Source organism: Leptodactylus fuscus, chromosome 1 (assembly GCF_031893055.1).
Source record: "Leptodactylus fuscus isolate aLepFus1 chromosome 1, aLepFus1.hap2, whole genome shotgun sequence".
NCBI classification, from domain to species: Eukaryota; Metazoa; Chordata; class Amphibia; order Anura; family Leptodactylidae; genus Leptodactylus; species Leptodactylus fuscus.
Genome location: NC_134265.1, coordinates 200,663,878 through 200,679,346, shown reverse-complemented (window position 1 = coordinate 200,679,346; position 15,469 = coordinate 200,663,878). Strand labels below are relative to the sequence as shown.

The following is a 15,469-nucleotide window of genomic DNA, read 5'->3' as shown; positions in this document are numbered from 1 at the left end:
ACTTCAGGCCTTGTTGTGTGAATAAGCCCTTAAAGAACTTTTCCAGGATAACTAGTGGCTGGGGTAGGTGTAGGGGAAAAAGTTTCTTTCCAGTCATTTAAAAAAGGGACTGCCCTAAAATTGTTCATTATTCGAAATCTAGGTAAAACGTTTAATTGCAATTTTGATTTAGGTCATAATCTCCCAGCGCTACTATGAGGTTATGCTGTAGACTAGGGCTATATAGCAGCTGTGCTCACATTACAGAATGCAAGTCAACACAGCACAAGTCTGCAAAAACACAGACTTTATTGTATTATCTAAGGCTACATTTGTGATCATTAGTTGCTACTCACAGAGCAACCCATGTAGTCCTAATGTTGCCAATGTACTGATGATCAGTTATGAAGGTTTTTTTTGTGTTGTTTTTCTGTTTTTCCATTAAAGCCATATTGTGAACCATTTGGTAAGAGCAAAGTGTAAAGAGGTTACTTTGCACAAGGATGGACCGCTTGGGGAGACAGTTTTGGAATGCTACAATTGTGGATGTCGAAATGTGTTTCTTCTTGGATTTATTCCTGCAAAGGCAGATTCTGTTGTTGTGCTCCTGTGCAGGTGAGGTAATTTTTTTTTTTTTTTTTTTTTTTTTATAATACACTCAATACTTTTTCTTTCTTGATGATGCTGAGCTATGAGGAACACCCCTCTGACAGTGGGGAGATATAGTGCCAAAACTAACTGCCCAGTTGGCTTTCTAGCCTTTTATAAAACCACATGAGGACATGAAAGGTTCGCTTTAAAGAACAAGGAAACCAGAGAAGGCACTATTGCTGCATTAAAAACCATAAATATTACAGCATATTATACAGGTGATACAAGTACTAAATGACAATATAAAATGTTTAAAGAGGCCCACCTGGGGCACATGCGGTTTAATACACCGCTAGAAAGCTAACAGTGCGCTTAATTCAGCGCACTATCGGCTTTCCCATTCTGTGCCCCCAGTGAAGAGCTATCGGTGCCGGTACCGTAGCTCTTCACTGTCAGAAGGGCGTTTCTGACAGTCAGTCAGGAACGCCCTTCCTCACAACAGCGCCTATAGTGCTGTACTGTGAGAGCGGTTGTTGCTTACCGCCCAGCCATGACGCTGAGCGGTGATCAACGCACCCCCACTACTCGTCTATGGATGAGTACTATCAGGAGTGGAGGGGCGTTCCTCACCGCTCTCACAGTACAGCACTATAGGCGCTACCTATGAGGAAGGGCGTTCCTGACGCCCTTCTGATGGTGAAGAGTTACGGAACCGGCACTGATAGCTTTCACCGGGGGAACAGAATGTGAAAGCCGACAGTGCGCTGAATTCAGTGCACTGGTGGCTTTCTAGTGGTATATAAAACCTCATGTGCCCCAGATGGTGAAAGGTCCTCTTTAAAAGTATTTAAAAAGAAAAAAAGCTGTCACCGCAAGAGTCCTGTCTTAGAGCAGGACTCTATGCAGCTGGCTAAAGCAGTAGCGGGGTAAAAAAAAAAAAAAAAAAAAGCTGTGGGGGGGGGCATTTTACAGGTTGATGCCCTCTGGATATGGTTTTGGTTTGTTTTTTGTTTTTTTTTGGAAAACCCCTTTTTTTTCTTTTTTTTTTTAAGCATCATTTTTCCTACACACTGATGCTATACCATGTATTTTGGTCGCTGCAAGCCCCAAAAATGAATTTTAAAAAAGTCATGTATACAATAAAATGTTACCATTAGAAACTATCTCATCTTGCAAAATATTTACTTTTTGGATGTGAACATGTGCAAGTTTGTTACTGCATACATTTGTTTTGCCTGTTAGTGACTGTTTTTTTTTTTGTTTTTTCCCTTAGGCAACCGTGTGCGAGTCAGAGCAGTCTGAAGGACATTAACTGGGACAGTTCCCAGTGGCAGCCCCTTATTCAGGATCGTTGTTTCCTCTCCTGGTTGGTCAAAATCCCATCTGAACAAGAGCAACTCAGAGCTCGGCAAATTACTGCTCAGCAAATAAACAAACTGGAAGAGTTATGGAAGGTAATGGTTTTTACTGTATATACTTTGTCATTTCGGTTCAAAATGTTGTTCTCTAGCATTCAATATGGTGGATGGTGTTTACCTCTCCAAAATATTTCCTTTATAATGGAATTTTTTGGTTAAAAACAAATTCTATAGTCATAGTTTAGCGATGGGGGTCCCAGCAGTCCGACCTCCACTGATTGCTTGATCTTTGAGCCTTTGGATAAAGGATAGCTTTAATTTTCTGGATTACCCTGTAGTACCAATGTGTGACTTAACATTGCAGCACAGCAAGTATTTTCTCTGTATGAGATTTTTCTTAATGTCGTTGAGAGACATAGTACTATAGGTATAGACCCAGCCACTAGGAATATAAGAAAATGATGGCTACACCCAAGTGGACTATACCATCTCCTCAGGCATGCTTTTTCACCTACATCTAGGTGTGTCAGGCAGACTTTTGCGAGGGTGGGAGGGAGATTCCTTTCCCACTCATGACAAGTTCCGAGATGGCTTTTTAGGAGATTTTCTGTTATCGCTCTAATCTGTGCCCATTGGACCTTTTGGATGGCCCTTCCCTTTCCTGCTAGGGTTGGCATCTTGCGGGAATTGATTTAACTGATGTTTTGCCAGTCGGTACTCACAGTATAGGCTTTTCTTTGCTACTGTGGCCCTTCCTCCCCGCCTCTTTGTTACAAGCTCAATTTAGCTAAAGTCTGACTCCAGACCCTTTGTGTATCGGGCCTATCTCTACCAAATACCATTTGGGCCTGCCTGTGTTATGCTGTGAACTATGGATTTGCCTAACATATCAGGCAAATGTAACCTTTTTTCGGCGAAATAATTCAATCACAGTAATAAAACTAGCTTAATCCCTGCTTTTTCAGTACAGTACATTAGTATTTACTTTTGATTTGCCCTTCTAGCAAAGTTTAAGTGAATATAAAGCCTTTTTTTTTCTTAAGGAAAACCCCTCAGCTACACTGGAGGATCTGGAGAAACCTGGGGTTGATGAGGAACCACAGCATGTTCTGCTTCGATATGAAGATGCTTATCAGTACCAAAACATATTTGGTCCTCTTGTTAAACTTGAAGCCGATTATGACAAGAAACTAAAAGAATCTCAGGTGAGAAGATTCTCTGCATTATTTTTAAAGGGTAATTTGGGACACTAAACCACCCACAGGTCCTTATGGACCAAGTTTTTAGGTTCCCAAATTGTTCTCTTGCAATGCTATCTGTGACCACGATTAAAAAGAGCCAAATGCAACTCATTGGTCTTGTTTCTAGGCAAGTATAAAAAATGCGGACATTGTTAGGCTTAGTTCACACGGAGTAATTTGTTCAGGAATCCGCCTCAACATCAGACTCCAAAAAAGCCTCCCAATAGAACTCTATAGGGAGGCTGATTTTGAGGCAGATTCCTGACCAAAAAACTCAGTGAGAACTTAGTATTGCTACAGGTGTGTATGGGACACTAATCCCCTGGTCCATAAAGACTTGTAGGTGGTGGTGCACCATATCAACCTTGACAGGTTCCTTTTTAAATTTTCTGTTGCAGTCTAGTTGTCCTGCTCTCCTATGTTGTTTTTTGCTGGTTAGTTCTTTGGAAAACTTGTTTACAGTTCTTACTAGTATGTAAATGCTTTAGTTAAAAAGGACCTTTCACCATCTCCTTGCCTGCCAACAGAAAAGGTACGGGGCTGGTGAGGACTGATTTTTTATTTATTTTGTTTATTTATTTATTGAAAAAAAAAAAAAAACTTTTTTTTTTTAACTTTGGGTGGGGGAAATCTGGACTACAATGTCCACGATCAAAGTGGACTCTGATCGCTGGCATTTGCTCTGACAGCCGATCTGCAGCATCTTTAAAGACCCAGCATCTGCCATACTATTTAAATCTGCTTAGGGCAGTGAAAAAAATGATACTCTCCTGTCCCCACTGCTCCGGTGTTATGCCAGTTCCTCATTCTCCTCCTCTCTCTCTCAGCCATTGTCAGAGGTCAGAATCGCTATCCTTGCCTGCTCCCTCCTGACAATACAGAAGACTAAATATCCTTTCAGCCACCAAAACGAGCAGTATAGATTACTTATGAAAGGTGGGGACTAGAGCAAATTCCAACTGTGCAGAATTAGTGGATCAGCTGCTATTAACTTCATGCAAAGAGCTAGACTTGTTAGAGGCGGTGAAAGGTCCTCTTTAAATGTATGGAAGGAGCATTTTATTTTTACTTATAAAATTTTCAGAGTTGGAAAATAATGTTCATTGTTACATTTGTATAGACACAAGATAACATAACAGTGCGATGGGACCTTGGCCTCAACAAGAAGAGAATAGCTTACTTCACTTTGCCAAAAACGGATTCTGGTAATGTAAATTTCTGTGCTCTAGTTAATGGTTTTGTCTTTAAAGGAACACTCCAAAATTTCCTGATGCTGTTATCCATGTTTAATAACTGTACCCATGTCTTTTCTGTGAAACACTGCAGAAACATACCCTCAAGCACTTTGCACTGTGTGGTTGAAGTCCATATTGGTCCTAAAGTTGCTGCTTATAACACTGGTGATACTAATGGGGTGCATGGTGACTTAACAGAGAGGGGAGTTATAGGGAGAAAGTTGTGAGTGAGAAGACATTTTTGTAGAACGGGGGTGGGATTCTGATGAATGAGGTTACATGGTAGTTCTCATTAGTATATTTGCAGTGAAGCGGCCTGTTTACTCAGGAAATCACACTGTGATTGTGACTTATACTATGGGTTTAATACCTGTATGTTAAGAAATGGGCACTTTGTTAATTATGCAGAATTATCTAAATATATTTTGTGTATATACTTCTGGGTGCAATTATGAAGCACATGTATGTGGTGATTATCTCACAGTCTCAAAAGCTGTGCCTGTCCCAGATTAATTCTTTTAAAGGGGTATTCCCATAATTCTTGTTCTGCCGCCTGCAGGCTGTATGCCCTCTTCACTTCCTGGATTTCTCGGCACATTGGTGGGTGGGGTTTGTGCACTCATGTTTCTTCTGTACATGATAGATTTCAGCCTTTGAGAAAATGAACCTGTATTGTATGAAATGCATTTAATCATATTTAATGCAATGTTTGCTTTTCATGTTCTTGTTTTAACTTGTTTTTATTAATCTTTCAGATATGCGTTTAATGCAAGGAGATGAAATATGTTTGAGATACAAGGGTGACCTTGCTCCTTTGTGGAAAGGAATTGGACATGTGATTAAAGTGCCTGACAGTATCCTTTCAGAAAACCTCTTAAAACCAAGTATTCTAAAGGAAACCTCCTAAAAATGTATTAAAAGAAAACCTAAGGAATGACCATACTGCTTTAAGATATAGAACTTAAGCTTGTGTTTCAAAACTGTGAGCCTTTTGATGAAAACGTTTCCTGTTTTGAGATTAGTCTCGAATGAGATTGCTTGAATTCACATCACCAAACACTATGGTGTACCATGTGTATATACTCACACAGCTATCAGGATATAGTTGCATTTGGTGTATTAAATCCACTCAGAAGAGAACAATGATTCTCTCCTGACTCTAAGCATTTGTGTCCTATCCTTTTTGGTGTTTTTGTTTCCTCTTTTCTTTTGAAGGATTAACCCACACTACTATTATCCCCTCTGTCCACTAGTAAAGGAGGTTCCTGGGTGCTCTGTTCTTTTTCAGTGATGGGGAGTAGGTTCTAGGGATCTTTGTTCCAATCATTGGTCAGACATTTATTAAAGAGGACCTTTCACCTCCTGGGGCACATGCGGTTTTATATACCGCTAGAATGCAGAAATTGTGCTGAATTCAGTGTACTATCGGCTTTTCCGTTCTGTGCTCCCGGTAAAGATCTATCGGTTTCAGTACCGTAGCTCTTCACCGCCAAAAAGGCGTTTGACAGTCAGTCAGGAACACCCTTCCTCAAAGGAGCGTCTATTGCGCTGTACTGTGAGAGGGGGTGTTGCTTAGACTCTACTGTGAGCGAGGGGTGTTCCTGACTGTCTGCCCCATCTGCCCTAGGAGGTGAAAAGCTCCTCTTTACCTAACCAAAATGGGGCAGCCCTTCTCTGTATTTTGTATTAATGCTGGCTTCTGAGATGTTGCATTGAAGACCTCTTGTTATAGCTGTTTTAAGACTTAACAGAACTTTTTTAGATTATGGTGATGAAATTGCCATAGAGTTGAGAAGCAGTGTTGGTGCTCCAGTAGAAGTTACTCACAATTTCCAAGTGGATTTTGTATGGAAGTCAACATCATTTGACCGGTATGTAATTTGATACTTTTTGGTACAATGAAGACCTATCAAAACATTTTGTAAATGCCAATTGCAAGCATTATTGGTAGGTATTTAACCTAGTATAGTATAGTTGCAGGGGTTTAAAGTGTACACTTCTATTTCCCTAAGTAATTCTACTTCTATAAATCATTTAGAAGACATCTTAAATACAAAATTTAGTTTTAGGTTTCAGACTTTAAAAAGGGTAAAGAAGGGCTGGAGAAGGTTCAGAGGCTGATGACTAAATGAGACGTCAGGTCTCTTATAATTCTTACTATATGCCTTTAGTATTTCCATGAACTTTAAAAAGGGTCTGGGGACATTGTTTGTGTTGAGGAAGGCGATGTAGACTTGTCATGTTTGTGATGGACCTAGCACATGACACAGGTGCATCTGCCAGGGGTCAATTCTCTCCACTTGCACTCTTCACTCGGGCTGAAATTGTAGGGTAAATTGCAACTGAACACAGTTCACACACCCAAATAGACCCTGCCACTACATATTGTATTCAGAATCAGATTCTATAGGAATCCCTGACACACTATTTCCCTTCCAGTGAGATGCAAACATACTTCAAAAGGTAAAGGGTTCATAGAGCAAACACACAGTACCATTAAATTTAATACCCAAGGGGTTCAGTGTTAAATTTGAAAAAGACGACTAGACAAGCGAAAACAGTTAGTGAGTGAGTCCTAGTAGTGACAGTTTTTAAAGAGGACCTTTCACCACTTTTGGGCACATGCAGTGTTATATACTGCCAGAAAGCCGACAGTGCGCTGAGTTCAGCGCACTGTCAGCTTTCCCGATCTGTGCCCGGTGTAAAGAGCTTACGGTGCCGGTACCGTAGTGCTCTATGGTCAGAAGGGCGTTTCTGACCATTAGCCAGAGACGTCCTTCTGCCTCGCGGCGCCAATCGCGCTGTACTTGTGAGCGGGGAGGAACTCCCCGCTCCTGATAATGCTCGTCTATGGACGAGCTGTGTGAGCAGAGGGAGGGGGCGTTCCTCCCCGCTCCACAGCACAGCGCGATTGGCGCCGCGAGGCAGAAGGACGTCTCTGGCTAATGGTCAGAAACGCCCTTCTGACCATAGAGCACTACGGTACCGGCACCGTAAGCTCTTTACACCGGGCACAGATCAGGAAAGCCGACAGTGCGCTGAACTCGGCGCACTGTCGGCTTTCTGGCAGTATATAACACTGCATGTGCCCAAAAGTGGTGAAAGGTCCTCTTTAAGCAAATATGCCTGGTCTAGCCTGTAATATTACTTCAGAGCATGCTAGGAGCTGATCCTGCAATCCAAGGAAGGAAATTTCTTGCTTTTGACCAGTCTCAAACCCATAATCCAGAAATACTATTTTGCTCATCATGGGGCACTAAAATGTTATAAATTGGTTGAAAAGTTAAATTTTCCAGAATAGTGTTAGTAAAATGTATAGTTGGTCTCCAAAAGAAATTCTTAAGTTCCTTTGTTGGACAAGTAGTTATTGCTCTCTGAACATGATACAAAACACATGATTATTGTGCCAATTGCTCATATTGTGCAAAATGAATAAAACACTAAAGTAAACAAAATAATATTGGTAACGCTGTGTAATCCTACTGATTCGTTGAATAAGAATGTCCTTAACCATTGTTTGCCTTTACTTTTTATGCATGTAGTTGTAGCAAATGTTACTTCTTGGTCCCGTTTCTCATGAGGCGTTTTGCTTTTGATTTACTTTATCTAGAATGCAGAGTGCATTAAAAACCTTTGCAGTCGATGAAACTTCAGTTTCTGGTTACATTTATCACAAACTTCTGGGCCATGAAGTGGAAGATGTGATTATAAAATGCCAGCTTCCCAAGAGGTTCACAGCGCAAGGATTGCCCGATCTCAACCATTCACAGGTAAAGAGAAACCCACCGTTCACAGGATCCTTTAGGTTGGTCGATTTTTGTACCGTTTCCTCTGTCTGTTCTACCAGTTGATTACTGTCAGTCTATTGAACTTTATTGTCTGAATATGCCAGAATTTTTTCCACAGAATCTCAGCACAAGAGACACTGCCGACAATGTAGTGAAAGTAGAATACAACTGGTTCCTCTTCAATGCCGTTGAAAACTACTGCAGTAATCTGCTATACAATCTGTAACCGATATTCCCATATCCAATTTACTAAAGGGTTATTAACCCTCATAAACAGCAGGTTGAAATATTAATTACAAACTGTCTCTTGGCAAGTGAACCCACTTTTCCCAGCCATGTAAACATAAAACTAGTATATTTCATGTATACATTAATGTAAGGTGTTATGTGAATTGTCTGTCGATTCATATCTACATCTACATGCAATAGGTACAACATTATTGATAGGGCTGTAATGGGAGGCCACAAATTTACCAGGCTTGTATGATTTACCATAGGAATAAAAAATGTATCTATGCTACTGGCTATTTAGTTAGCTAACATCATATGATTTAATTATGTCAGTATAACATTGCATGTAACACTGTACAAAATACAAAAAAGTTAGTCTCTTGTACTTTTGTATGTATGTAAACACTAATGTAAAGCACTATGGATTTTTCCACTTTTTCTGTCTGCTACAGATTGTACAGCAGATAACTGCAGTAGTATTCAATGGCATTGGAAATGAACCAGTTGCATTCCACTTAGACATTGTCAGCAGTGTCTCTTGTGCTGAGTTTCTGTGGAAACAATTGACAGTCTATCAACTGAATAACTTGGTGATCATCTAGTACAGGGGTAGGGAACGTACGGCTCTCCAGCTGTTGCAAAACTACAACTCCCAGCATGCACACTTGCTCTGCTGTTCTTGGAACTCCCATGGAAGTGAATGGAGCATGCTGGGAGTTGTAGTTTCACAGCAGCTGGAGAGCCGAAGGTTCCCTACCCCTGATCTAGTAGAATGGGACAGAGGAACCTGCCTGCAATGGGGTACAAACTCAACCAATTGAAATCATGCACAGATTCTGCACTCACAATGTAGATTCTCAGCTTGATCGTGTGAATATAGCCTTAAAGAGTCCCTTCACTACTTTTTCTATATTGGTGGTTCATTGGTAGGCTGTGTGCAGAAACTTGCAATTCACTTTCTGCTGCAGATATCTGGTCCAATTCTGCCCACCTTTTCTGCTGATTCATACTTTGTTTTTCAGCAACTCATAAATCAGACTTCATGCACTCCTATGGAACTCTTGTCTGAATGTATGGAGAGCTATAATAAGTTTTTTTTTTACTTTGAAACAATTAACATTTATGACCAATCTCTATGATTGTGGGCGAACATCACCACCACCACTTGTTCAAGAACCAGATACAGCTACTTGAATGAGAGCGACAATGCATCTGTTACTGCTGTAAACATGTCTTTACAATGTTCCTTATGATGATTGTACAGCCCACATTCATGTTAATGTCCTATCCCAAAGGCAGACCCTCATTGAAATCCCTTTATCTTTGCGGTATTCTCTTGTCTTTATATTCGGTGTATTTTGTGAACATTCATTGCCATGTTTCTTGGTTGCATTAAAATTTTGCCTCTTCATTGATCTGCTAGGTTTATGCAGTGAAGACAGTTCTGCAAAGACCTCTAAGTCTCATTCAGGGACCACCTGGTACTGGAAAAACTGTAACCTCTGCAACAATTGTGTATCATCTTGCAAGACAGGGAAACGGGTAAGTAGTTCACTTAATAGAAAACATTTGGCAACATAAATACACAACAGACTAAGAAATGTTGTCTTTACAAACTAGAATTTGGCATTTATTTCTTTACCTGTATGTGGTATACAAATAAAGGTGCCCTTTAATTGCTTGTTATGGGCAAATAAACCAGTTTTTATTATGCTGGTTTTGATGAATACAAAAAAAAATTACACTAGAAACTACATGCAAGCTTTGTTTTTCTGTTTGCCATTGCAACAGGTCAGTTCAGTTTATATTTTGCAATGAATCTACAGCTTTTGTATAAGGAAATATATCTTTGTACCATGTTAGCCAGTGGATATGAAAAATAATTTTTTTTGAGAAGTCTTCAGTAGTTGATACCTTTATTAATGGCTAACTTAAAAAATGATGACATTGCGAGCTTTCGGGATAACATGCCATCATTTTTTAAGTTAGCCATTAATAAAGGTATCAACTATTGAGGACGTCTCAAAAAATATTATTTCTACAGCTTTTGGCATTCAGGTGCAAATCTGATCCATTGTGGAACATTAAATTGAGCTTGTTTTTGAATAGTTCATGTATATTGCAGCAATACGAAATATTCTGTAAGTTGCTTTTATCCCTTACACTCAAGTCTATAGTTTAAATGTATTGAGTTATTAGGGCTAGTTCACATGTGCAGCGCCCGCGCGGGTTTTGATACAGACGCGGCGAGCCACGTCTCTCTCTGGTCAAAACCCGCCTGCCACGACCATCGTGGTCGCGGCTTTCCCTTGAATGAGCCGACATAGGAGGCTGCTGCCGCTAGGCGGGAGCAGCGGTCCAGCGCGCCGCGGCTTCCACCTGAAGAAAGGACATGTCGATTCTTTTCTCCGCTAGCACCAGCCCACCGCTAGTGGAAAAAAGCCCGGCGGTCTGCATAGACCACCATTGTAAGGGGCAGATTTTGACGCAAAATCCGCTGTCAAAATCTGCCTCTTTGTTCACGTGTGAACGAGCCCTTAAAGTAATTACCTCTCTATTAATCATGGGTCTAGAAAGAGTGATCATTATTGTCTAATATGTCATTCGTACAGAAGAATTTGATGTTGAATTTGTCAGGCGGAAAATGTTCAATTCAGGAATTTAAAGCAGATTTTGGATCGGATTCTGAAAATCTGCTCCAAAATCTGCCTCCCATTCATTTCAGTGGTAGTCTCAGGCAGAATCTGCCAGAAGATCGAACAGGACGCTGCTTTTGTTTTTTTGTTTTTTTTCTGGTAGCTGAAAAATTTTTCTGTCTTTCATTGAAATAAATGGGAGGCAGATTTCTGGCAGAATTTGGCAGAATCTGCCTACAAAATGAGCTCCAAATTCCTCTGTGTAAACATACCCTAATCTGTAAAATCTGAAACTGATCTGTTTCTTTCATATTTAGACCGGTCTTGGTGTGTGCTCCAAGCAATATTGCTGTAGATCAGCTGACTGAAAAAATACACCAAACAGGACTCAAAGTTGTACGCCTGTGTGCAAAGAGCCGTGAAGCTATTGATTCTCCAGTTTCTTTCTTGGCACTGCACAATCAGATCCGCAACATGGAAAGGTATGAAATCTGCACTGCACACCAGAACCCAGTAGGGTCAACTCAGCCCCACAGTTAGGTTACAGTCTCCTGAATCAAGCTGTCTCCTCTTCCCCTTCTGGATCTGCCTTAGTTGCTAAGATCGTGTTTAATTTTGTTGATATGTAAATAGACTCTTTGATGTAAGGATGTTTATACTCATCTCAACTCGTTCTGCATATTGAATAAAAAATTATCACAAGGGAAAATCACAGGTTATGGCCTGAATCAATCTGCCTGGGTTTTGGTGACACTCCCTTGAAAAGCATTCATGTGATCTAGGCATGCACGATGTTTGACCAATTACTCCTTTTCCTTTAAAGCTTAGAATTAGGAAATTGGTTCACAGACAAAATGCAGATAAAAGTTCATTCATTAGGTGATAAATAAAACTTTTTTTTTTCTTATTAGTATGCCTGAACTTCAGAAATTGCAGCAGTTGAAAGATGAGACTGGAGAACTGTCATCGGCTGATGAGAAGCGATACAGAGCTCTTAAAAGAACAGCAGAAAGAGAATTGCTCATGGTACTGGAAATTTGTGAACTTAAAGTGACATTCAGTAATCGCCCTGTGCAATATTTTTTAACAACGCAACACCAACAACTTTTTCTCCTCATCATTTTTGTTCTCCATTCATTTCATGACTGACATGTTTTCTTGCTTCCCCCTATTTGCAGAATGCTGATGTGATTTGCTGTACATGTGTTGGAGCAGGAGATCCTAGGCTTGCTAAGATGCAATTCCGTTCCATTTTGATTGATGAAAGCACTCAAGCCACTGAGCCAGAGTGTATGGTGCCAGTTGTACTAGGAGCAAAACAGGTGAGTGATTTTGACATATTTTTTTTCTTTTGATAGATTCCATTACTTGGACTTTTTGGGGCTTAAGTATATATTTTTATCTTTCTATTATCGATGGCCTGTCCTTATAATAGGTTACCACTAGAGAGGCATAGTCCATCAGTTGCAGAGAGTGGATAACCCCGTTTAATACAACTTTGTATAGTAACCATATATTATCTCTTTGTTTTTTAGCTAATTCTTGTAGGAGATCATTGTCAGCTTGGTCCAGTTGTGATGTGTAAAAAAGCTGCAAAGGCTGGCCTTTCTCAGTCCCTGTTTGAGAGGCTTGTGGTTCTTGGCATCAGACCAATTCGTCTTCAGGTTCAGTACAGAATGCATCCAGCCCTTAGTGCTTTTCCATCAAACATTTTCTATGAAGGTTCCCTTCAAAATGGAGTGACTGCCGGTAATTTCAAGTGAATAAAGGATTTATGCTTTGTACATTGGAAACCGTACTATTGTTTGTCATTTTCTGTATAATTCATCTAGCGGATCGTGTGAAGAAAGGTTTTGACTTCCAGTGGCCACAACCAGATAAACCAATGTTCTTTTACGTTACCCAAGGACAAGAAGAGATTGCCAGTTCTGGAACCTCTTATCTGAACAGGTAAATGGAGACCAGCTTATTATTCCATGTGTGCTTCTCATTTTTGCCTGCATCCCAATCATGGTGCCTGTGTACAACTTGTGTTCTCTTTTAGGACAGAAGCAGCTAATGTGGAGAAAATTACCACCAAGCTTCTGAAGGCCGGCGCCAAGCCAGACCAGATTGGTATAATCACTCCGTATGAAGGACAAAGGTCCTACTTGGTTCAGTACATGCAGTTCAGTGGCTCTCTGCACACTAAACTCTACCAGGTATGAATACCTATATAGCTAAAATAAAAAAGCCAATCAATATTAAATGCCAGTTCCATCAATGAATAATTTAAACTGCCACTCCAGAGTGGGTAAATTAATTTAAAGAGGACCTTTCACTGATTTGGGCACAGGCAGTTCTATATACTGCTGGAAAGCTGACAGTGCACTGAATTCAGCACACTGTCGGCTTTCCCGATCTGTGCCCTGGTTAAAGCGCTATCGGTACCGTAGCGCTTTATAGTCCTCCCTCTCCTGATAATACTCGTCTATGGACGAGCTGTGTGAGCAGAGGGAGGGGGTGTTCCTACCCGCTCCACAGTACAGCACGATAGGCGCTGCTGGGCAGAAGGGTGTCCCTGGCTGACTGTCAGAAACGCCCTACGGTACTGGGACCGATAGCGCTTTACCCGGGGCACAACCGAATTCAGCGCACTGTCAGCTTTCCAGCAGTATATAGAACTGCCTGTGCCCAATCTGATGAAAGGTCCTCTTTAAATCTTAATTCTTTGCAAGACAAGCTATAATGCATGTGATTGTTAGTTGTAGTTGGGTCCATTATTATTTATTGTAATATATGTCTGTTCTCGGTGTTCTATAAGGAAACCTGTGTTGTCCGCATGTTTTTTAAATTTGTTTTTTTGGGGTTTTTTTGGAGGGGAGGGGGGGATTTAGGTACTGAATTTTGGATTTAGGAACCAAAATTCTGTGCATGTCCTTCACATTATGTATATAATCTATTCTAAATGTTTACATTTTATTGTTCTTTAGGAGGTGGAAATCGCGAGTGTAGATGCTTTTCAAGGAAGAGAGAAAGATTTTATTATCCTTTCTTGTGTCCGTGCAAATGAGCACCAGGGAATAGGTTTCTTAAATGATCCCCGCCGCTTGAATGTGGCATTGACAAGAGCAAGGTAAATGTCCAGTGATCTATTACTTTTGAACCATAGTGAAACCTGAAAAATTGGTATATTGAGAGAGCAGAAATGGAAAATGGTTCCTGCACTGTTCTGTACATAGTTGAAGTAGAAGTCAGAGGGGTAACGAGGTTAATTTAATTTTTTCCAGTTACAAAGTGCCACCAAACTAGAGTGCAAAATACCCCAGTTCTTATGATCGGTGGAGGTGCCAGCAGTTGGTCCCCACAGATCAGCTGTGGGTTACTTGATGTGTCTGGAATATCCCTTTAACGTTTATTTTTATTTATTTCTAATGGATTAGAAAGTAGGGTTTGAAACATAAGCTATAATTTCTCCTACTGACCTGCAGTTTAACGTCTCCTGTTTCTAGATATGGTGTAATAATTGTGGGGAACCCAAAGGCACTTTCAAAGCAGCCCCTGTGGAACCACCTTCTAAATTACTACAAGGAACAAAAAGTCCTTGTTGAGGGCCCACTCAACAATCTTAGAGAGAGTCTCATGCAGTTCAGCAAACCTCGAAAACTTGTTAACACCATTAATCCTGTAAGTATTACTACACCCTTGAGGTACTCAGTATTGGCTTGTCTGTCTGATTTTTAGAGCTACATAAGGAGAATGCTTACATCTTACATTTTTCAGCTTTCTTTTTATGTAGAATCCAGTTTGATGCAATTGTGGAGTGTTGTCTTAAATGACCATTGTAATAAACTTAAGTGTTCTATTTCAGGGTGCACGTTTTATGACAACGGCAATGTATGACGCTCGTGAAGCAATAATCCCTGGATCTGTGTATGACCGCAGTAGTCAAGGTAAACTCATAGGCTTTCTGAGGTGTTTTTTGTTTGTTTGTTTGTTTTTTTCAGTTTTGTTTTTTGTTAGTTTTTAACTGAGGGTTTGATGTCATTTGAGTGAAGTCAAATAGCTTATAATTAAAACGAAAAAAAAAAAAACTTTCTCACTTCAGATCTGCATAAATACTGGCTACGAGCAGGGTTTTGTATTTTGTTTTTTTTTTGTTTTTTACAAAACGCCTTATTACCATCACTAATTCTCTCTTGAGTATTAAAGGATTTGTCCAGGATAAAATGAAAATTTACCACTAAACTAAACCCCTTCCCCTGCCTAATTTCTAACTTATTAAAAAAAAAAAAAAATTACCTAGATCGCCAGGTCAGTCATGTGACCGCCCTGGCACATTTTCTGATTTCCCTGTGACATTCATACATAGGAGAAGGATCGGGCCTCTCCCATGCATGTGTAGTCAGGTTATTTTCGATCTTATCTAGT

General features: G+C 40.3%; 1 protein-coding gene across 2 annotated transcripts in view; it reads left to right on the top strand.

Moving 5' to 3' along the window:
* Positions 1-15,469, top strand: part of UPF1 (UPF1 RNA helicase and ATPase) — a 32,643-nt gene that overhangs the window by 11,035 nt on the left and 6,139 nt on the right. For both annotated transcript variants that reach the window (XM_075282026.1, XM_075282018.1), the window contains exons 4-20: positions 427-594; positions 1,844-2,024; positions 2,972-3,133; positions 4,290-4,374; positions 5,160-5,258; positions 6,167-6,275; positions 8,015-8,174; positions 9,847-9,965; positions 11,377-11,541; positions 11,971-12,085; positions 12,238-12,381; positions 12,595-12,808; positions 12,892-13,009; positions 13,104-13,260; positions 14,032-14,174; positions 14,551-14,725; positions 14,910-14,991. In XM_075282026.1, the coding sequence (XP_075138127.1) occupies positions 427-594; positions 1,844-2,024; positions 2,972-3,133; positions 4,290-4,374; positions 5,160-5,258; positions 6,167-6,275; positions 8,015-8,174; positions 9,847-9,965; positions 11,377-11,541; positions 11,971-12,085; positions 12,238-12,381; positions 12,595-12,808; positions 12,892-13,009; positions 13,104-13,260; positions 14,032-14,174; positions 14,551-14,725; positions 14,910-14,991 (2,396 nt within the window). The remainder of the gene's footprint in view (positions 1-426; positions 595-1,843; positions 2,025-2,971; positions 3,134-4,289; positions 4,375-5,159; positions 5,259-6,166; positions 6,276-8,014; positions 8,175-9,846; positions 9,966-11,376; positions 11,542-11,970; positions 12,086-12,237; positions 12,382-12,594; positions 12,809-12,891; positions 13,010-13,103; positions 13,261-14,031; positions 14,175-14,550; positions 14,726-14,909; positions 14,992-15,469) is intronic.